The sequence below is a fragment of the Heterocephalus glaber genome, unplaced genomic scaffold, assembly GCF_053883595.1.
Source record: "Heterocephalus glaber isolate CG9 unplaced genomic scaffold, H.glaber_assembly_v1.0 deba00000122, whole genome shotgun sequence".
NCBI lineage: Eukaryota > Metazoa > Chordata > Mammalia > Rodentia > Bathyergidae > Heterocephalus > Heterocephalus glaber.
In genome coordinates, this window is record NW_028258138.1 from 82,380,932 (window position 1) to 82,403,584 (window position 22,653).

Here is a 22,653-nt window from a genome sequence, read left to right on the forward strand (position 1 = left end):
TCCACACCGCTGCCCTCTGAGCAAGCCCGTGCTGCCTCTCCAGACCAGCAGGCACCGCAGCACATTAAACTTGGGTTTAGCTGCCTTGTCTGCCAGCCGGAGAGTGTATAAGCGTTTTAACTTCATTGAGGTTGGCATGATGAACTGGAGGAACTGACTAAAGCTAGAGCTCGGGCTCCCTGGGCTTTACCCTCATGGTGCATCGATGCTGGAGCCTTGGGCACCATGAATAATGAAATTACACTGGAAGCCACCTGCCTTGGCCGCAGCGTGTGAATGACTTGGGGCCCCACCGGCTGTCTCTGCGCAGCAGCCGGGCCACAGCCCCACTGACAGGCGCTCTGAGCAGAGGTCCCTAGACAGTCACCTGTGAGGACAAGAGAGAGTCAGACCAGGGCGCCTCCAGCTGTAACATGCTTTAGTTGGGGTGCTGAAGAAAATCACAGTGATGTAAACTTGCGATTACTTTAATGGTGCTTTTGTATAAATTCACATTTTAATCCAAATAACATCTGTAGTTTTAAAAATAATGTAAAGTTAGTATTCAGTGGCTCTTTTGTTGTTGCAGTTGCTGTTTGTTTCTTTGTTTTTCAGTACTGGGGCTTGAACCCAGAGCCTTTTTACTTAGACAGGGTCTAGCTAAGTTATCAAATTGCCCAGCTTAGGCTAAAGCTTGCAGTACTCCTGCTTCAGCCTCCCAGAGTGCTGAGATCACAGATTCACACCACCACACCTGACCTCAGTGGTACTTTTATATAAATTAGGTATATATTATTTCTTTTGTTTTACTATAAACTGCCAGCTTTATTGTTTACAACATTCATCAATACTGGGAAGTACAACATTGCATGATGTTGTTGATTATAGTGCAGATGATCCCAGGTTGAGTCACTTATTTGAATTAATAATAGGGAAATTACTATTAAAGTCATATACATTAAATCATTATTTCTCAATTTTACATACTTGTATTTGCTTATGACTAGGTAAATGCTGCCACTGCTGTCATCCCAAGCTGTGGTGTACAGTTTTAAGTGAGACTGAGGGAAGGGCCAAAGGTTATATGTTACAGGTGAGCCCGTTACCGGCAGCAGTTACCTAAAGTCCGGCCATTTCCATGAGATGAAGAGAGGCGTCACAGCTGGTAACTTTATAAGAGGTTTGAGTAGAAGTCGCTGGATCAATGGTTGCATTTTTCCTAATTGAGAAAAAGATACACATATTTTCTTATAGTGGTTGTATTACCTTGCTCAAAGTTTTTGTAACTTAGCCAGTTAATTGGCTAAAACTTCCAAAAATTCCACATACTGGGTACTCAGAGTTTTATCAGCCTAAGGACACAATATGGATACCAGCCACAGTTTTAATTCATAAAAATCATTTTAATTTTATAACTAAAGAAAAAAGTAATTAAAAATACTTGAGTTGTGAAAAATGTAAGGAAAAAAATCAAGATCATGATGTCACTAGAAAAAGAAATTAAAGTTCTTCTTTCTTAAACCTACTATAGACCACCCTAGACACTTAGAACAGGGTCTAGAGAAAACCAAGACATCACAGTGCTGTACTGGGTGGGAAGGTCAGGGCATCAGTCAAACCCAGATGTCTACACCTTGAGATCCAGCCAGTGGCTGAATGTGCCCATCTCTTTCCTGGGTACAGCATCATGTAGACAGGATTTAACAGGCTGTTCACACACACTGCAGATTTCCATAAAAGTTCTTCTTCCTGACACTCAAATAAGATTCAGACTTTTGGACCAAAAGGGCTATTTCATTAGCGCTTTCATTGATATCCCATGAAGCAGCAAAATGGAGACAGAGTAAGAAATATTCCTCTTTGGAAATACACAAATATTTGAATACAACCATGAAAGATGATGCTATAGATTCTTTTTTCTTAGGAATTTAAGTGATAATAAAGAAGGAAAATCCCAAGTTTAAAAAAAAAAAATACAGGGCCGGGGATTTGGCTCAGTGGTTCCACCGCCTGCCTCGCAAGCGCAAGGACCCGAGTTCGATCCCCGGTACCAAAAAAGAAAAAAAAAAAAAAAGACAAATCCATTATATGGTCATATTTCTTCTCCATAAAGGTAAATTTCATCCTATTTGCCTATATTGTCATTGTAGGCATTTGTAAAATGCTGAATTGTCAGACTTGGGAATAGTTCCACCTCACCCCCAACAATCAAGGTATATATTATTTGTAATCCAAATAATATCTGAAGATTTTTTAAATAGTAGAGCATACCCAAAAGATATTACTTAGGCTGTGGGCCTTCCTTGGACTGGCTGACATCTTGCATCATTCACCATTCGAAGATGAGCTGCTGCTCTACCGTAACTCTCAGCCCTCAAGGGTCAGCTGTGCTCGCGGAGGGGACAGGCTGAGCCCAGAGTCTCTTGGGAGCCTGCCCCTGCCAAGCCTGGGCTTGCCTTGCAAGCCCACCGGGAAGGCTGAAGCGGTCCTCTTGTGTGTGTCTTCAGCCTCAATCTGGAGAAAGTGCCATGGTTTATTTCAGGAGTCCCAGGAGAGCCTCGGTTTGTGACCTAATTTTAGTTCTGGAGGAGAATTTAGACTCACTACCCCCCCATTGACACATTTCTAGAAAACCATATACCAAGATGAATTATTAAAATTATTCAAACATGTTGTTTACATTTCTCTTTCAAAGTCATAAGCTATGTGGAAACAGCTTTCATAGCACGGTGGAAGACACCTGACTGGCGGGGGGCTGCAGACCCTGGAGCCAGCTGTGTGGGTTCACATGCGAGCTTGCTCTGTGCCAGAGGCAGGGGCTGGGAACCTGGGCACTCCATGATGTAAGATACTACCACATGCCAGCAGCTGCTGCATGTGCTGCAGACAATCATGTTAGAGAAATTTTCCTAAAAGGTCTTAAGCCCTTGTTCAGTAGAGCTTGCTCCTGAGGCTGGGAGCAGGTGTCTCCCACAGGAGTTCCCTGCTCCTGCTGCACGCACTCTTCCAGCCTGCGCCTGTCTGTCCCTGAGATCGTCCTGGGACCTGGGGCGGGGCGGAGCAGGGGGCAAGGGTGACTGCCCTCCAGGCCAGTGTCCTGCTTCTGCGTGCACAGAGCGGGCACTGGGAGTGTTGTGTAAGTGACAGAGACAAGAATTTCTCCAAAACTGGCCAGCAAATTAAGTTCTGTGTGCACATTTGTGTGTGAGTGTTCAACTTGTGTGCCAGGTTCACAATTTTTAAAATTAGAGCATTTCTGAGGAAGTTTTAAATGATCACAGTTAAGTGACAACAGGATAGGGTACGTTGTTCGGAACTGTGTCCTAACCAAATGTCAGCGCCTTGTCTCGGGGTCGGCCTCCTCCTCGTGCGAGCTCACCGTGGCCTTCTCTGAAGCTGGTCCCCGAGTGGCAGCGGCAGAGAAGCCCCTGTGCCTTGAGGGTCCGCGTCACACCTTCAGCCCAGCAGGAGGACAATGAGAAGCACACAGTGGAGCTTCGTTTTCCCCTCTCCTGTAATAATAGCAATAAAACACCTTAGCTGAAAACACGACGTAATAATTCAGTTTCGCCTTCTGGCTGTGAGTGATATTTTGTACTAAAAAAAACCCTTGAACCTGATTTTTAAAAATATAATTACTTATAAGGATAATAAATATATTCGTAAATCTTAAGTAAACAAACTGCAGTTTAGATAAAAACAACAATTTTATGGCCTCATTTTAACCAGTTCTGTTCAAGTAGAATTTGGAATTACGTATCATTTCATGTAATTCTGCATACTTTGTGAATTGAGGGTTCGTTGCACTTTGATGTTGTCGCTTTTCCTCCCTTTTCACTCTCAGTAGCGACTCCCCTGGCTGCAGACGTGATGTGAGATGGGCTCATAGCAGGGGCCTCCCTGTTGGAGTGGGCTTACTGTGGGGCCAGGAGCTTGGCAGCACCGATCGATTCGAACCTGACGTGTTCTTCCTTCTCCTTTTCCACCAGATACTCTGGATGAGTATTTTGAGTACGATGCAGAGGAGTTCCTGGTCTCTCTGGCCTTGCTAATAACAGAAGGACGGACACCAGAATGCTCTGTGAAGGGCCGCACAGAGAGCCCCCATTGCCCCCCAGCACAGTCCTGCCTCCCAGCTGCCACCCGACATGAGTGCAGCGACAAGCTGGCCCAGGTGAGCGGCAGGCCAGCGCCTTCCAGCACCGCCTGTGGGCACTGGTTGGGGTTCTGCCTTTCACGTAAACCGGTTCACATTCGGTCGTAGCCTCGAGGAAATCAGTTCTAACACTCAGATTTAAACAGAAAATTGGCTCTTAGGCAGGCACGGAGGCTCGCTGCTCAGTGGGAGCAGGTGCCGGCCCCGCCTCTCCTGCTCTTGGGCTGACTGGCTTGCTCTCGTGATTTTTAATTGTCCTTATTTTAGAGTCTCAGCCTGGCTCCTCCACTTGGTGGCGGTGTTGATTTAGTAAATTGATGTTATCATTATCTTCCCCATATTAATGAATTTCCCTCATTTTTTGTTAAATTGGACTATACTTTCATTATTAATGCTTTTTAAAAATACTGCTAAAATATTTTGGTAGGTAGAGTATAATTTGCCTTAAGAATTCTTTTTCCCAGTTACTAATTTCTCAAATGTAGTCCAAATTTTTAAACTTTAAAACATCTTGCCTATTTTGAGGATTTAATAAAAATTCGTCTTTGATAATTTAGTATTCCGATTTAAGAATTAATCTTTCCCATGAAATGATAATGAAATGAAAAACTAGGCAAGATGGGACCAACTCTGAAACTGTCAGACATAGTATGTGGCAGCTCTTTCTCTACAAGATAGAGCAAAGATACCCTCCCCAAGAAAATGTGCATCAAATACTCCACCTGGGCCTCATGGCACAGTCTGTAATCCTAGTACTCCGGGAGGCTGAGGCAGGAGGATCACAAATTCCAGCCCAGTCTAGGCAATTTAGTGACTGGAGAACTTGTCATTCATTCATAAGAGCTGGGAATTTAGCTCAGTGGCGCCATGCCTGCCTCACAAGCGCAAGGTCCTGAGTTCGATTCTCGGTACCAAAAAAAACAAACAAAGCATTACAATACTCATAAATAAAGACATGAATGATAAAAAATAAGTTAATTTATAAATAATGCTAATCCCTGTACTCTAGAGCTTACTACCATGAATATATTCTGTAATGAGAAAGCCTAATAGCCAAGCCTGAGCAAACTCTGTTAAATAACTCATTTGCTGTACTGATAACTGCCTTACCATAGTGCTTTCAAGTTGGAACAAAACTAGGTGGGTTATGGAGACATTTTTCCGTGTTTATTCTCTCCTAAGTGTCGCCAAGCCAGACGCACCAGGTCTGAGGTCACTCTTCTGTGGAAGAGCAACCTCCCGGTCATGGTGGAGGTGATGCTGCTCCCGGACTGCTGCTACAGTGACGACAGCCCCAGCACTGAAGGGACCAACCTGAACGACCCTGCCGTCAAGCAGGATGCCCTGCTGCTGGAGAGATGGATCCTGGAGCCAGTGCCTCGGCAGTGAGTGCTCCACCTCAGTGTCATGTTGCTCCTAGTAAAGCGACTCTTCCATTGCTCCCCCCAAACCATTTTACTGATGTAGCTTGTCTTTAAATCCCTGTATTTAGTGTAGCAAAGTTGAGGTGTTTGGCACTTCTATTAGGTAATGGTGACATCAGGTGATATGAGTGCATTTCTGTGCTCTTGAAAATATGCATCCAAGGTTTATTTCATCTTCTCTCTTCCTAAAATTCACTCTCTGCATGTGCTGACTTTGGACTACACGCTGCTACTTCCCTTAGGAATGGCGGTCGGTTCGTTGAGGAGAAGACTCTCCTGCTGGCTGTGCGCTCGTTCGTGTTCTTTTCCCAGTTAAGTGCTTGGCTGAGTGTCTCTCACGGTGCTGCCCCACGAAACATCTTGTACAGGTATGTCTCGGGCGAGCAAGGCAGCGCATGCCACATTTGCCTGTATTGTTCATCCCTTCATGTCTAAATACAAGTGAATCACATTTAATGAAGTTTTTCTTGAAACAAGTTAAAGAAGTTTAGACTGACTCAGTATGAATTTTCCTGGTTGGGTTAAATTTCTTACAGAATAATATTCAGAGAACTTTTAAGCTTACTTTAGAGATCCAAGAATGGATTTAATGCTGCCATTACAAAGTGGAAACTTTCTGGGCTTCTGAACTTGTGTCACCACGGTTGTAGTAAACAGAGCTGGCACTGTGACTCATGTCTGTAGGCCCAGCTGCTCAGGGCCGAGGCACAAGGAGAACATTCAGTGAGGAGTTCGAGGCCAACAGGGCAACATAGTGAGAGCCCATTTTTAAAGACATGCATGCAGTCGTGTGTGCACACACACACAGGGGCTGCCAAACAACTAACTGTCTCTTTAGGCAAGTGGACACGAGATAGTTTCCCTTAATCATCTTGCATAATAAATTAACTTAGCCCATGTATTCATTAGTAAATAGGAAGTCCTTTTTTCTTTCTGTTTTGACAAATATTTTAAAATTCTAATAGTGAGCTTTAAGGCCTGATGATCATCTCTTCAGAGTATGGTGTGGTGTAGCCCTCACCTGCAGTGGCTTTACCATAGTTGCGTGCAAGGTGAAGGGGCTGAGTAAACCCGAGCAGACAGCTGAGCACGATGGTGAAGGTCGCACCGACAGTCCGCTGATTCTGTACTTCTCTGTTGGCCCCTAGGATCAGTGCCGCTGAGGCAGACCTGCAGTGGCGCTTCCCCCAGACTCCAGTCGAGCACGTGTTTCCTGTCCCCATCGTTTCTCACAGTATGGCCTTGAAAGTCAGCGTTCAGTCCCTGCCCCGACAGTCTAATTACCCAGTCCTGAGCTGTAGCATTCACACGAATCTTGGCCTTTATGAGGACAGGATTCAAGAGCACGAGCGAAAAGCCCGTCAGCACTGCAGTCCCACTGAAGCAGAGCAGTACAGTGCAAACGGCTCGCAGCGCCTGTGCAGCAGACAGGCGTGGACCGCGGGGCCAGAGAGTGTGCCACATGTGAGAAGCGGCCCTGCTCCTGAGCACACTGCAGCCACCAGAAACGGTGGGCCCCATCTGGCCTCGGGCAGGAAGTCCCCTTATGGTACATCTCGGGCCAGTCTTCTGGGCTCAAGTGGCTTAGGAGATATGAAGCCACATGAAACGTCCATGAGAACTTGGAAATCAGTTTCAGTGGTGGATTCTGGTGTCTCCAGCCACCAGAGCTCCAGGCAGCCAGCTGGTGAGACAAACCCTCTGATAAACTCCTTAATCCAGGATCGACAAGAAGTCATTGCGAGAATTGCTCAGCACCTGATTCATTGTGACCCAAGCACTTCCCATGTTTCCACACACCCATTCGCCACTCAAGAGTCCAGTGCCCTGCATCCAAAACTGTGCCAGGCTTCACACGAGAGGGACGATGTGAGAAAATGTAAAGATGCATTCTCTATTTCTTTTGGTGGTCCAGAGTTCACTCCCACAGAAGACACTAGTGAGGCAAAAACTCGAGGGAAACCGGACCCTCTGAGAAGCGAGCCTCGCATCTCTGGTGGTCTGCACCCTCACCATGGTGCTGGAGAGGCGAGCCCTCTGATAGGCTCCTTACTGCAGGAGCGGCAGGACGTGATTGCCAGGATCGCACACCACCTGGAGCACATTGACCCTGCAGCACCCCGCGCTCCCCAGCCCGCCTTCCATCTGCACGACCCCAGCAGCCTTCCTTCCAAAGTGTTCTGGAATTCCTGTGATGACAAGCACTTGTGGAAGAACGGGAATGGTGGCTCTGCTTCCCTTCCTCCTTCAAAACCATCCTTGTTGGGAGACAGCGCTGATGGGAAAAGCTTACTACCTGACAAGGCTTGTAGTTCTTTCAGATGCAGCAGTAGAGAAAAGTCCTCCATGGAACCCCAAGTGCAGACTCGGCACCAGCACAGTCCCTGTGACAGTGTCCAGAGCGGGTGTCCAGAGACACAGGACAGAGCCACTGCTCTGTTGGCTTCCTCACATGTGTCCCAGTGCAGTGACAGTGACGTAGGCTTGATCAGCAGATTGGAAAATACACTCGAGGAGTCACAATTGAAGAAGCAAGAAGGCAGCACTGGAATTGAGAAACAGTATTCAGATTGCAACAATATTGATAACAAGATCTTCGTGAATAAGTGTAAAGGGAAAATAATAAACAGTGACCACTGTAATCCCAAATCTTTCGATAATCTCCAGTTTAATAACTCAAAAAAAATTGACTCAAATATGAAAGTTAATACGTTGGAAATGCCTGAATATTTGAACAGGTATGAAAATAATTGCTCAAATAAAGACTCAAAAAAGCTGAAGACATATGAGCAAAACACTCAAGTTAATAGCATAGAGAATTATCTCAGTAAAGATAACGAAGGTTTCAAATGCAAAAAATCAGACCAATTAAAAAATGAGGACAAGAAAGATTCAGTGGCTGAAAAATCTCGAAACTGTTCTCAGAGAAAGAGTATAAAAGACTGTTTGTCTACTTGTGATCAACTGAAAAATACAAAGATATTGGTAGGTAACATCTAGCATTTCAAATATGAACCGTCTCAGTTGTTTATGATGGTTTAAATTGTGTCCACACACGGTATAGGTTTAAAGGCCCACACGCCCATCACCCACAGAACCCATGGTCTGATACCCAAGACCCACTGAGCTGTTAGCATCCTGGCAAATAAGGCCTCCTCTTACAACAGAAGCTAGATAAACAGAAGGAACAAAGGTCATGTGGTTTAAAAACTACGGAATGGCTAGCCGGCCGTGTTGGCATTTGCCCGTGATCCCAGCACCTTCAAGGCTGAGGCAGGAGGGTCCTGTTTGAACCCAGCCTGGGCAACTTAGCGACTTAGTGAGACGTCTCAAAATAATAAAATAAGGGCCCAGAGTGTAGCTCAGTGTGAAGGTCCTGGGTTCAACCCCAATACCATAATCAATCAATAAATGGTACCTTTTATTTTTAAACAGCTATTATGGCAGTATTTTTTTTTGTTTTGGTACCAGTGATCAAACTTGGGACCTTGCGCTTGTGAGACAGGTGGCGGAACCACTGAGCTAAATCCCTGGCCCAGTGGCAGTAATTTTTTAATTCCATTAGGTCTATTACTTAGGTCTTCCCCTCCCCCTAGCCTGGAAGGACTGTTACTTTGTCATCTGCTGGAAGCACTGGGTTTTTAGTGTTCAGTCTGTGGACTCAGGAGAACGAATGAATGCCGTTTGGTGTGGATAGAGGGACTCTGATGCTGTGTGGCTGCTGTAGCTCGCCGTCAGTGGCGTCACTGCTTAGTGCTGCGTTTTTCTGGTATTTCACCATGGGACAGCTAAGATGCACACCAGGAAACGGGGATCAGAATAGCAGGCACAGGAGTGGCCTGTGCAGGTCCTTCGAGGCTGAACTGGCCCCCAGCCACCCCATCTCCTGCCTGGAACCCACTGGGGCTCTTCCTCCCACCTTCGCAGAGCCCAGACAGACATCGGCCTGTGTACTCCGTGGTGCATGCGAATCCGTCCCGCTGCGCTTCTGTTTATTCTGTTACAGAAGTTGGCAGAGAGTAAGCAGGAGGCAGAAGGAACTCCCAGGAGCTTCCTGGGGCTTTGGCAGCACCCCACTGCCCCCTGTGCGGTACCGTGCCATGCTGCAGCCGGTCTGCTCATGCCTCGCCCACTTGGGAAGCCTGTGTCTCAGAGTGTAGCGCTGAGCACGGTACTGAGCAGTCTCCCCACCTGCCTCAGAGTTGGGGAGGTGACCAAACGTTCTGTAAGCCTTCGTGTCCTCCCGAGAGAGAGACTTCCCTAAAACCCCAGGCATCTCAGAGACCTGCCCCGGCCTTACAAATGTTAGTCTGTTTGCCAGATGCAATGGTGCACGCCACTGAGCCAGCTACTTGGGAGGCTGAGGCAGGAGGATTGAGAGTTCAAGCCCAGCCTGGGCAGCATGGTAAGATCCCCATCTCAAAAAAGTAAAGAAAGAAAAATAAAGGAAAGAAAGAAACAGAATGTTGGTATTTTTGTAATCCTTGCTGGTACCCCATAAGGAGGCCTAATCTCACCTTGATGGTTTCCAGGCCACTGTGATTAGGTTTTCACAGCTCTTAAGCTCGCCCATAGAGTGCGTGCCATGCACTCACAGGCTCTCATGCGCGCCCTGTGCCACCGCCCGGCCTCTCCCTGCCCAGATGGCACTGCACTCTGACGCTGTCTGCAGAGGCCCGAGGCCAGCAGGGCCCTGGCTGCCCATGCTCGGGCGCTGAGGAAGCCGCACGTCCCCAGGTCAGTTTCTTCTAATTTTTATCTTTATTCATGTATTTTATGAATTTCTGCTTTTTCAGTGTTTGCCCAGTTTTTAAGAATTAGCCCCTCCCTCCCTTTTTCTTTTTTGCTTTCTTTTCTCTCTCTATTCCTTTTTTTTCTTAATTTGTTTTTAGACAAGGTCTTTCTATGTGCCTTTGCCAGGCTGGCCTCGGACTCCTAGGCTTAAAGTGACACTCCTGCCTCAGCCTTTCAAAGAGCTGCGATTACAAGTGATACATGCCACCATGCCTGCCTTGCCCTTCTCAGATCACATAAAAAACGTGGTGCTTTTGACTGCATTATATATCTCAAGCTTTATAATATTTCTGATGTTTTCCTGTCGTGCAACACCAAATCGAATCCTCTGAAAATGGCTGTTGTTGTAGCTTTGTATTTTAAAATGTCATACTAATGTTTTTTCTTCCTAGGTAGTTGTTTTTCACAAATTAAATACTAGCCTATTGGATGCTAGATTCTGGGTGTATATGTTCATAAGGCAATTATTTGGGCATACTTTAGAACACTTCTGCATCACGTTACAGAAAAATAAAACACAGGTATCGTTTTCCGAGGGAGAGAGAGAGACCAGACACAGGGTGGAGATGCTGCCTGTGATGCTCAGGACGGAGGACGCAGTCCCACAGAGGGTGCGTCGGGTATGGGTCTGGAAACTCAGCCACCCAGGCCCGTGGGCAGCAGATGCTGTATTAACGTCACCATTGAACAGTGATTCTTTTCCTCACAGAGGACCGCACTGAAACACTCAAGTATCTGGCAAAAGCCTAACTTTCATTCCCTGGACGGAACTTCAACCCGAGCCTTTCATCCCCGAACTGGATTGCCTCTTCTTTCAAGTCCTGTAAATGCTTTTTCTCTTATTTCATGCTGAATACCTGCAAACATCTCAAATGTTTGCAAGTCATTTTATTTGAATTTTAACTGAAAAATGTTTAAATGGTTTTAAATTCGATCTTGTGAAAGCTGTTGTGGCCCACAGAGGAAGTGTGCAGCCTCCATATCCCTAGCCCAGGCTGCCATGATTAATGTTCTTAAAAATCGCCTCTTACAAAAATGATCTCACAACACCCTTAAAGAGTCAGCGGGAACAAGAAATGTAAGGATGCAAGTATTGCACCCTGTGAGAGCAACCTGACAGGGAGTTAGAAATAATTCTTCTTCAAGTGTGGAGCTAAATGAAGGCAAAGAGAGGAGATTAAGATGGAAAAACATGTTGATTTGAAAAAGAAATAGAAACTCTAGATAGGAACAATACAGTATTTGGATGGATAAGATACTGCCTAGAATCAGCTGAACAGGAACTTAGTAAGAGACAGACAGGTAGAAAGCATCTAGAGTGTGGTACAAAAATGAAAAACGGGTGAGATCTGAAAGAGCATGGAGGATAGAGTGATAGATCCAGCTGCTCCAAAAGGAGGATTAGACAGAGTAAGAAAAACTCTGTATTAGAAGAAATTAGAGAACTTTCCAGAATTGAAGGCATCAGCGTTTAAGTTGAAAATGTCACAACTGAGTTCTGACCACAGTAAAGAAGCATGATGAACTCAGACGACTCAGAAACGTGATGTGTAGGTTTTCCAGTATCATCTGGGAGTCAGATATTTTATACAGACTTCATATTCTAAAAGCGATTTTTCTAGCTTTCCTGTTGAACATGGTTTTATCTTTAATTTTGGATCTTTTGGAAGGTGTTCTGAGGTAGGCGGTAGTCGTCCCAGATGTGACGTGGCCTGGGAGTCCAGAGTCCTGCTTCCTGGCCCATCCTCTGGAGCCTGGGCTTCCCGGGCCTTGGCAGCGGGCAGGACGGGCGCAAGACGGGTGGAGCTGGCGGTGCCCTGCGCTCTGCGCTCCAAGCTTTGGGCCCCTTTTTACTTAGAAGCATTCCCCATAGAGAAGTTCATAAAATTTTGAAAGTAGTAGTTCCACACAAGATCTAGTTTTAGAAAAAAGTGTGTCCAGTTCTTACACACTTGAAACCTAAAGTGAGTTCCTTTATTAATTATCCTTTTTTTCCATCCTAGCTAATAAAATGAGGATGTAGGGAAAATCTGTACTAAACAGCATTATTTTGAAGTAAGCTTTCAGAAGAAGTTCTATTAAAGATATGCATAACTTTTGTTTGAAAAGTATTTTATCAATTCAAGAAAAACTACAGTCTTTTTTAATATCACAAATGATTATTTTGACCTTAGGTTCCTCAGAGAAAAGCACAATCAGGTTGCTTTGATCTGGATTCTTCATTACTACATCTGAAAAGCTTATCATCTAGAAGGTATCTATCTTAAAATCAATTTGTGACTATGAAATAGTTTCGCAAACTCCTAGTCTTTCACAGTACTCGATGCTGACTAAAGAGAAAAAGAGCAGGACTCTCATTTTCAGGATGGGGCTATGCACTTGGTCACTAAGGATAAGGCAGAGATTGAGACAGTCACAGCTGCGGGCTGGTTATCCTAACAAGTGACTTGTTCTAGCACTCAAGTACGTTTATATCTTTTTGGTCATTAACCTTAACTTTTATTCCTTTGCCAAAAAAAAAAAACAACCCTTGGCAATTTTTTCCATGTTGGAAATTTTATTATTCATTTATTTATTTATTTTGGTGCCAGCGATCAAAGCCAAGACCGAATGTGTGCTACACATGCGCTGTACCCCTGAGCTGCGTCCTCAGCCCTCAGATCTTATTCTTTAGTTCACTTCACATTTGCACCTTGACAGTGAGTCTGCATTATTTTGTATTTCCAATAGCTGCCACTATGTGACAGGTAGTAAGTAGGGCAGTAGATAGACAGGCATAGATAAATATAAATTTTAGACTAACCATTTTGTATTTTAAAGTTTGACACTAATTTTCTTAGGGTAGTTAGAGTAAAATTGTTCAGATTCTCCTAAATTAATTTTATACAGATGTAAACAAGAAACTGTTGTGATTAATGTATTTTTTTGCTTATTTTTTTAATAGTCCTCGACCATGTTTAAACATTGAAGATGATCCAAATATTCACGAACAACCTTTTTTGAGTTCTAGCGCTCCACCTATAACAAGTCTTAGTCTCCTAGGAAATTTTGAGGTAATGTGATTTGAAGCTGTTTTAAGAGTTGAAGTTTCTTAACTGAGTTAAGGGTATCATTTATGTCTTTTTAAAGTTTTTTTGTTAAAAGGAAGTAAATCAAGTGTCTTTTCCAAAGACTTGGATTTACTTTTTGGTTTGGTTTGGTTTGGTTGGTGCTCACGGAAAGGGAGTGGGGAGGTGCTCAGCAGTGGTGTCTGGAGCTGGACCCATAGAAGACCTGGAGAGCCAGGCTGGCCCAGGCTTCTGAGCTGCACGGCCGCCTCTGGTCCTGAGCCTGGTGACCTGTTCCTTGGTCCAGCTGCTCGGCCGGCTGAGTGAGCCAGGGGGGTCTTTTGGCCCAGGAGTCCGAGGCCAGCTGGGGAGCACAGCGAGGTCCCCATCTCAGAAACACACAGCAAAACGATTTGCCTGAGACCCAGGAAAAGTGATGGTGGGGTGACTGCAGCCGCTTGATAATCCAGGACATTGATTTACAAGGCCAGGTGGGTCTCTGTACTCTGTGTGTAACTTCTCTACAAGCCTGGATCTATCGGATGTTTAAAGATCTCATACTTGGGGCCGGGGATTTAGCTCAGTGGTTTTGCTGCCTGCTGTGCAAGTGCAAGGACCCAAGTTCAATCCCCGGTACCAAAAAAAAAAAAAAAAAAAAACAAGATCTCATACTTGCACTTGGGGGGCGCAGATAACTGGGTATTGAACCCAGGACCCTCGCACTGAGCTACATCCCCAGCCCTTTTTTTGTTTTTTATTTTGAGACAGGGTCTCCGTAAGTAAGCAAGTTGCCCAGGCTGGCCTTCCAACTTGCGACCTTCCTGCCTCAGCCTCCCAGAGTCCTGGGATTACAGGTGTGCACCGTGCCCAACTGATACACATGCCTCTTTGTTTATATGAATACTTGTGCTTGTCATCAAATATATCATGAACTCAGATACCTTTAATTAGAAATCAACCTTAAACACAAACCTATAAATGACATTTTAATTGGTATGTTTTTAGAAGAAATAATTTAAATTTTGTATTTTTGTTTGTTTTGATTTTTTGGTACCAGGGATTGAACTCGGGACCTTGTGCTTTTGAGGCAGGCTCTGGAACCACTGTGCTAAATCCCTGGCCCTAAATTTTGTCTTTTTAAAGTAAACAGCTTTACCAGGGTTGCCAGTATTCTTTACAATTATTTTAATTTTGAAGCTATGTTTCATAGTTGTAGGAGAAATAAAAAGAAACTTTTGTTAAATTGATTCTCTAACACATCACGTTCAAAGTCTCAGTTCAGAGATGCTGAACTCTCCATTCCTCTGTGTCTTAGAATTAAAATTGCAAGGCCGGGGATTTAGCTCAGTGGTTTCGTTGCCTGCTGCACAAGCACAAGGACCCGAGTTCGATCTCCATTACCAAAAAAATAAAAAGAGAATTAAAATTGCAAGCCAGGTGCCAGTGGCCCACACCTGTAGGCCCAGCTGCGCAGGAGGCTGAGGCAGAAGGATCCAAAGTTCAGGGCCAGGGATTCAGCTCAGTGGTTCCTCTGCCTGGCTCACAAGTGCAAGGTCCGGAGTTGGATCCCTGGTACCAAAAATAAAAAAACAAAGTTCAAGGCCAAGCTGGGCAACTTAGCAAGACCCTGTCTCAAAAATAAGTAAGATAAGACAAAATAAAATTAAAGGAACTGGGATGTAGCTTGGTAGTAGAGTGCTTGCCAGCATGTGCAGAGTTCTGGGTTCAATGCCCAGTGCACGGGAAAAGTCCCAGAGGCCATACTGTGAGAGCCAGGCACCTGCCTGCACCTTCACACTGCAGTGGGACTGGTGGCCAGGGAACCCCATACACACACAACCTGAGGGACGGTACAGGGATCGAGACTGTTTCAGTCCTGTGGTTAGACGACTCTGTTTGTGTAGCTGTGTGTACATTTTTTGAGTGACCAGGGAAGATGTGCAGAGAAGCTGTGTGGCTGTCTGGCTCCTGCCTTCTCTTCATGATGAATTTGATGCTTTCTCCAGTCAACTGCAGGAGGTATTTCTTGGTGGCTGTGATGAGCTGGGCAGGACGGTGTGGCCGCCTGGAAGACTGGGGTGCTAGACTCACACTGGTGGGCCAGGGCAAAGTCTCCTCACTATAATGTCCTGGTGGCTCCATGACACGCTGACCCAGAGAAGCGTCCACGCAGGCCTGCTGTCCAGTGTCTGTGGCGAGTCAGCCACCTTCTCCTGTCGTCCAGAGTTTTCTATTGTAAAACCGCGTCCTGTGCCCTCAGCTCATCGGTCCTGTGATTGTCTTCTTCCTCCAGTTCAGTCCAGCGTAACAGCAGCAACCACTGCAAATACAAGGGAGTCGAGTCTGCCTAAGTGGCACAGACTGACCTCAAATTTGTGATCCTCCTGCCTCAGCCTCCTGAGTAGCTGCCATTATAGGCATGCCCCACCATTCCCAGTTTAGAGCATATTTTTTTATTTAGAGATATCAAATTTACATACTAAACAAATATAACAAATGATGAGGTTCCAGGAGAGCTCATGTTGGTTGGAATGGTGAGGGGAGGCCAGACTCAAGAATAGAAATTGGTGGGGACGACTCGTTGGACGAGGGCAGTGGCACTGGGCAGAAGCAGCATCCAGCACTAGAAAGCGTCATAACGCTGTCCCGTAATAGAAAGTGAACTTGTCTGACCTTTCCCAATGATTCTGTCTTGCAGGAGTCTGTTCTGAACTTCCGTTTGGACCCCCTCGGGGTGGTTGACGGCTTTACTGCCGAGGTAGGGGCCAGCGGTGTGTTCTGCCCCACACACCTGACCCTCCCGGTGGAGGTGTCCTTCTACAGTGTTTCTGATGACAACGCCCCCTCTCCTTATATGGCAAGTATTTTTAAATTTTTTTTACCAGAGTTGGGCAACCTAGTGACATGTGGCTTAACGCTTGGTGCAGTGCATGAGAGCGTGAAGTGTCTGGGAGAGCAGGCTGGGCACAGGCTGGGGGCCGGGCTCCTGTGCCCACTTCCGCCCGCCCGCCCAGCTCAGGCAGCAGGGGGTGGCGTGTGTGGCTGCCCTGCGACCTCTAGCTCAGGACACTCTGGCTCCAGCACACACAGTGCACTCCAGGCCTGGGCGGCCACAGGCCAGGCTGGGGAAGGCTCTGCCGCTGCCACGCTGCTCTGAGCCTTCCCCTGTGATTTCTCCTTTCCCGTTCTCATCCTGATGGATCACAAACTACAGAAGCCTTCAGCTGCAGAGACTGCCACGGAGCCCTGGTGTGCGTGTCCTCCCTTCCCACCGTGCCCGGGCCAGACGTGGAGTCAAGTCTGTGTCACTCACAGACAGGCCTTTGAAAACATACAGATCAGCACAGGCATGGGACTGTACCGCCCGGCCTTCACCCTTGGGCCAGTGGCTCCTGTCCCCTACCTTCAGGGTTCCCAAGCACATCAGTGCAGTGTCTCATTATTAATGAGAGCCGTGGGGAGGGCCTTCAACAGAATTGGAGATTTTCTTTCCCCAGTAGTACTGCGACTGCGGCCAACCTTCCCAAGCCTGCCCTCTTAGCCCCATGCCCAGCGAGAGGGGTGAGGCGGCGAGTGCTGTGGAGTCTAGTCTTGCCGGGTGCTTCTGGTACAGGACACAGCCTGGATGGTGCCCATGCTGGTCCCAGGACGGCCAGGTCCTCCCCCATGCAGAGTCCTCGCCTTGCTGGCCTGGAGACTGGCTTAGGAGGGAGGGAGATAGGAGGGTGCGCTGGTTGGGAACCAGCCCAGATACACACTGTGAAGTGAAATTCATGAGCCAGGAGAAATTTGAGCTGTACTTTTTTAAAAAACAGCATTACTCTTTGACCTTGTTTGATACCCTAAAAAATGAAAGGTTAGGTGCTAAAACGGTCTGTCACTGTGTCCCCGCAAAGTACAGAAGCACATGCGAAGGGCCTCGGATTCTGAAGAGAGACTAGAAAGACTATAATTCAGGGGCCGGGGATTTAGCTAAGTGGTTTCGCCGCTTGCCTTGCAAGCGTAAGGTCCTAAGTTCGATCCCCAGTACCAAAAAAAAAAAGACTAATTCAGGTTGCTGCATCAGTTAATCCCTGTGAGAAACCCTGGCTTCCTTTTCTCTGTGACAGTCTTCAAACAACTATCCCTAATACCTATTTTTTCAAAGTCATTTTACTAACTGGAATGAATTCTTTTGCAAGCAACTGAGCCCAAATTGTAGACCAAAAGTCTTTCCTACTATAAATTAATAATTAATTTTTTCTTCAAGAAATGTTACTTATATCTTGGTAGTTTAGTCCGCTTTCAAAGGATTGATGTATCTGAAGACAACGCACATCACAGATCACAGAGCCCTGTGAGGTACTCTGGCAGCTTGGGGCTCTCAAGGCAGATCGCACAGATGCCGCACACAGGAAGCGCGCTTTGTGGCGTGGTGATGGTAGCATCTTCTCATTCAGTGCTCCTTTCGGCATGGATTCAGCACTCTCTCGAGGGTTTCCAGCCGAGAGTCAGAGGTAGACATCCTCGATGCGCTATGTGCCCACACTCAGCTGTGCAGATGCCCGTGTGGAGGCCCGGCAGAAGCGCTGTCCCTCAGGCAGGCCCAGGGCAGAGTCAGGAGTACTGAACCCCCATGAGGTCCACAGGGCCAAGCCTGACCTCCTCCCGGTGTAGTTAACCAAATCAAGGTATTCTTTTAGTTTCCCACTTTTGTCTATTTCTTTTCCGGTACCAGGGATCAAACTCAGGACCTTACGCTTGCCAGGCAGGTGCAGTGCCACTGAGCTATGTCCCCAGCCCTTTTGTCTGTTTTATATTCCACAATCACTTGAGTAGTTTTTGTGTTAAGATTTTGACCAAATTTAGTTAACCTTAACTTTACTATTCTGTCTTAAAATCACAGAAGAAAATGGGTTTCTATTTTTATATTAATTATGGTAACTTTCTCTAGGAATGAATAATAGGCTGACCAAATAAAATGATGAAATTATTAAAATAAAAAATTAATAAATTCAATAATATTAATAAAATTCCAAATAATTTCCCAGTAACTTTCTAAAATTTCTAATTTGCCAGCACTATTAGAGGTCTTAAATTATTTGGAAATTGTTTTACAGTGTTGCCCTAAACAGAAAGGTCTTTCGTACTCATTTCTAAGTTTACTTGGTCACTACTGTGGCCCTGTAAAGCCATCAGCAGTGCACATATTGAGGGCAGTAGGGGTTCTGCCCGCTGGCTTTGCTGAGTGCAGCTGGTGGGGAGGGAGTGGGGCTGCCCTAGTGCTGAATCTCCACAGCACTCTGGTGGGGTGTGTTTCACTCTCTGGAGCCGGGAGAAGGAGGGTATCTTGTCTGTTGTGCACAGCAGGCCCCACGTGGCCAGCTGCATACTGGGGAAGTGACGTGTGCTGTCCCCACTGGCCGAGGAGTGGGCATGAGAGGGGAGTGTCAAAGCTTCAGTTTGCTGACACCTCGGTCAGCCTGTAAATGACCGTCTGACAGTTGAGTGTGGAGAGCCACAGTGTCTTTTCAGCATCACCCCCAAAGCCTCCGAGCACTGATGTGCTCACTGCACAGTGAGCCTCAGTGCTGTGTGCTTGTTCACTCCGAGGCGCAAGCTCTCCTCCATTCCCATCCGCCCTGATTGCTGCCTCCAGCCCAGGCCACTTCCAGACCCAACAGGGATGGCGCTGTGGGCCCACCCTGTTCCTCAGTCATGCTGAGGGGGACTGGCGTGCTTGGGCCTATGGTTACTCCAGTTCATCCCTAAGTATTCCAAGGAGGAGTGTCACCCAGTGCAGGAAGCAGAGGGGACTCACCTTAAAGCTAGCAAAGGGTGAATGATCACAGTCACCACCTGCAGGCATCTGGCCACCTGACTATTGAGGAGTTGCAGACACTCATTTTCCTTTATGCTGTTTAAACTTACACTTTTGGGGGCGTTGTTTGGAGAAACAACTGGCCGCCTACAGCTGTGCTCCTCACATGTTAATGTCCTAATGTCCATGTAATGTCATGCAGGGCGCCCTGGGGCCTGCGGGGTCCTGATGCCAGGCTCTGGGGGAGGGGGAGGGAGGCGGGGCCCTGTTTAGCACACACCGCACACACATCCCATCCCGTGGCTGCTGCTGTTTGGGGACCAGGCTGCCTGGGGATTTGTGATCACAGAAGGACTCAGCTTTAGCTGCAGCCTTGACTTGCATTACAGCTTGCTGGCCTTTAATCCATTGTGTTCTGACTTAAAATCAATTTGGTTTCCTCAATCTCTTAGTAAGTAAATGGCTAAAAAGCAAGAGTTTAAGAAGGCCCAGACTAAGACACAACATGGCATAAGATTATTTCTGAAGAAACAGTTAATCCTTGGAAAATGAGTTTTATAGCTTTTATGTAGAACAAACCACAGTCTTGAAAGTTTCTGGTTAAACCTTTTTTTTTTTTCTTATTTTTTGTCTTGCACGTCTCTTCTATAAATTATCAGGCACAGGGGGCTGGGGATTTAGCTCAGTGGTTGCGTCACCTGCCTCACAAGCGCAAAGACCCGAGTTCGATCCCTGGTACCAAAAAAAAAGTTTAATCCTATAAATTATCAGGCAGGAACCATAGACTCCTGAATATCCTCTCTCCCTCCCTCTCTCCCTCCCTTCCTCTCTTCCTTTCCTTTCCTCTTCTCTTTCTTCCCCTTCTTTCTTTCCTTTCTTTTCTCTTTTTTGTTCTTTATTTCTCCTTTTCTTTCCTTTCTTTCTAAGTCATAATTCCAATGTTACTTAACTCCTCGACTGAAGAATTACTTCATTTTTGGCCAAGACCCATACCCTCCCTCTCTCACTACTCTTTACATGTCCAAAGAACAATAAATGTTTTGTTTCTACATTCCCTCTCTCACCCAATAACGCTATACCTTTGATTCATTTCCATTTTGGTTAGGAAACTTGCCTTTTATCTTCCATCTCAGTGGAAGTCCCCAGCAGCGTAGTTGTTGGTATTAATTTATTACGTATCACAGGGTCTCCAGGAAGAACCAGTATATTGTTTCTCCAGGGTGGGAGCCTTACTATTTCATATTGGTAGAATGTATCTCTGTTAATTCAATTTGAATATTTTCTGTAGAAATAGAATTGTGCTGTTGTAGTAATTACGTGATGTATTATTTTAGTCCTTGTGTACCTGTGCATCAGTGTGTACTCAGTTTTTCTTCTTCTGTTTCCAGGGTGTGATTACTTTAGAGGCCCTTGGTAAAAGGGGTTATCGAGTACCTCCTTCAGGAACAATACAAGTGGTATGTGTTTTCTAGCCTACAATTGCAATAATCATTCTCTCACACACACATAGAACTTAGCCTTTCTCCTGCTACTGCTGCTGCAACGACTTTGGTAAGTAACAGTGGGGCTGCAGCTTGGTTTGGAGTTTCCGTGGTCTGCCCAGGAATGGCCCTTTGGGGACCTCCATAGAAGGAAAGCATTAATAGGCTAATCCAGGTGAATGCTTTAGAAAAATAGTCTGTGACTAGGGCCAGGGATTTAGCTCAGTGGTTTCACCGCCTGCTGCGCAAGTGCAAGGACCCAAGTTCGATCCCCAATACCGAAAAAAACAAAATACTCTGTGACCATCTGTACAACTTAAAGAAAACTATTTTCAGTGTGATTAGAACTGAGCATGACCAGTGCCTTCTCTTTACTATGAGAAGCCGTATTGAGATTGAGCTATTTAAAAGGAGACTCCAAATACTGGTACTGCTTTGGCAGGAAAACTTGGAGCACAAAGTGGTGGTGTCCATGGTATAATGATTCACTCTGGCAAGATGATGCTAACTGCGGACGTTAGTCTAACCAGTGTCGGGCAGAGAAGCCTTGGCCCTTTATTCCAGCCCTTCTGCCCGGAGCAGTTTTTGGTCACCTGGTCTGGTGTTCTCAGGCACAGCACCTGACACGAAGGCCCTTTGCAGTGGCAGTCTGACCCGGAGTGACCTCACTTGCCTCCAGGTCTGGTCTGGTCTGGTCTGGTGAGGAGCCAGGAGACTGCAGAGTCACCCAGAACCCAGGCACTCAGGTCTGGCCTGGTCCGACAGGTGCTCTGTGACCCCAGGCCTGTCACTATTGCCAGCACTGGAAGGAGGCCAAGTGTGTGTGCTTCACACCTCACGGAAATAGAACAGTGCCGTGCAGAACCTGTGTATCCTGAGCAGGAGGCCCTTGGGAGTAAGGTGTGGCCTCTGTCCACTGGATTCCCTGCACTGCAGGAGTGGCAGCCTCTGTCCTGTCGGTCGCTGCCTGGCGATTGTCCTCACGGCGACACCCTAACCCAACACAGCACGATGAGCTCTCGCTCTGGATAATTCTGACTGTGAAACTTAGTTTCATTCCTTCCATGGTTCAATTCTGTATAGTCCTGGTTGAACTCCTGCTTGCTAGTTATGAGTGTCAAATGTATTAGCCTTAGCTTTAAGACTCACTAGATTGCAAGACTGGATCATAATGCTGATACAGTTTTCATCTTGATTCAGCGAGTGATGTCCAGTACCATGGATGAGCTTCTGAAAGCATAGCACCCACTTACCTGCTGAGGTGCTGGTAACTTGGTTAGGCAGCAGCTGGGCTTCATTTAAAAATCAGTGCTTTTGAAAGTTTTTCTTTCAGTTATTCATAGCCAAGAACCCCTTGAACTCAGTTCAGTCTTCACTAAGCATACACATTTTGGTCTATCATCATATTGATTTAAAAAAAAAAACTAGTGTTGCTCCAGATTTTGAAATGATTTCATGTATGAGAACATGAAGTGTTATTAGCCTACTTTGGATCTAATAATGATGAGATGTATTTTATAAACTTGAAAAGAATTTCAAGTAGAACAGTCTCTCCTTTGAGCACTTTTAATTCTACTACTATATTACATTAAACACAAAAAAATTCTAGTTTTACTGAACTTGTGTTTTTATTTTTAAAATTCTGTTTAATCATCATTAAAATGTGAGAAAACTTAGGGCCAGGGATTTAGCTCAGTGGTTTTGCCGCCTGCCTCTCAAGCATAAGGTCCTGAGTTCAATCCCTGGTACCAAAAAAAAAGCGAGAAAACTTGATATTCTGCTTTTAGAATTTTGCATTTGATAGTCATCAGCAAAGCTAAAGTTTGAAATCACAGAACTAGAATATTTTAACCCTATAAGGGTATATTTTGTTTGAGCTAGTTGAACTATTTCTGAAAATCCAAAGGAGAAAATTACATACTGTTTTTTATTAATATGAAATTTGTAACTAAAGATTTTGATCTATTACAGG

General features: G+C 45.8%; 1 protein-coding gene across 7 annotated transcripts in view; it reads left to right on the forward strand.

Annotated features, from left to right (window-relative positions):
- The window catches only part of Atosa (atos homolog A), an 81,309-nt gene that overhangs the window by 56,138 nt on the left and 2,518 nt on the right, over positions 1-22,653 (forward strand). For 4 of the 7 annotated variants that reach the window (XM_021260971.2, XM_087180436.1, XM_087180433.1 and 1 more), the window contains 9 exons: positions 3,969-4,153; positions 5,318-5,520; positions 5,802-5,927; positions 6,708-8,544; positions 11,063-11,176; positions 12,528-12,607; positions 13,298-13,406; positions 16,099-16,257; positions 20,589-20,657. In XM_021260971.2, the coding sequence (XP_021116630.1) occupies positions 3,969-4,153; positions 5,318-5,520; positions 5,802-5,927; positions 6,708-8,544; positions 11,063-11,176; positions 12,528-12,607; positions 13,298-13,406; positions 16,099-16,257; positions 20,589-20,657 (2,882 nt within the window). Of the gene's footprint in view, positions 1-3,968; positions 4,154-5,317; positions 5,521-5,801; positions 5,928-6,707; positions 8,545-11,062; positions 11,177-12,527; positions 12,608-13,297; positions 13,407-16,098; positions 16,258-20,588; positions 20,752-22,653 lie in introns of all 7 variants that reach the window. The other 3 variants (XR_015438777.1, XM_087180441.1, XM_087180444.1) reach the window with 3 other exon arrangements.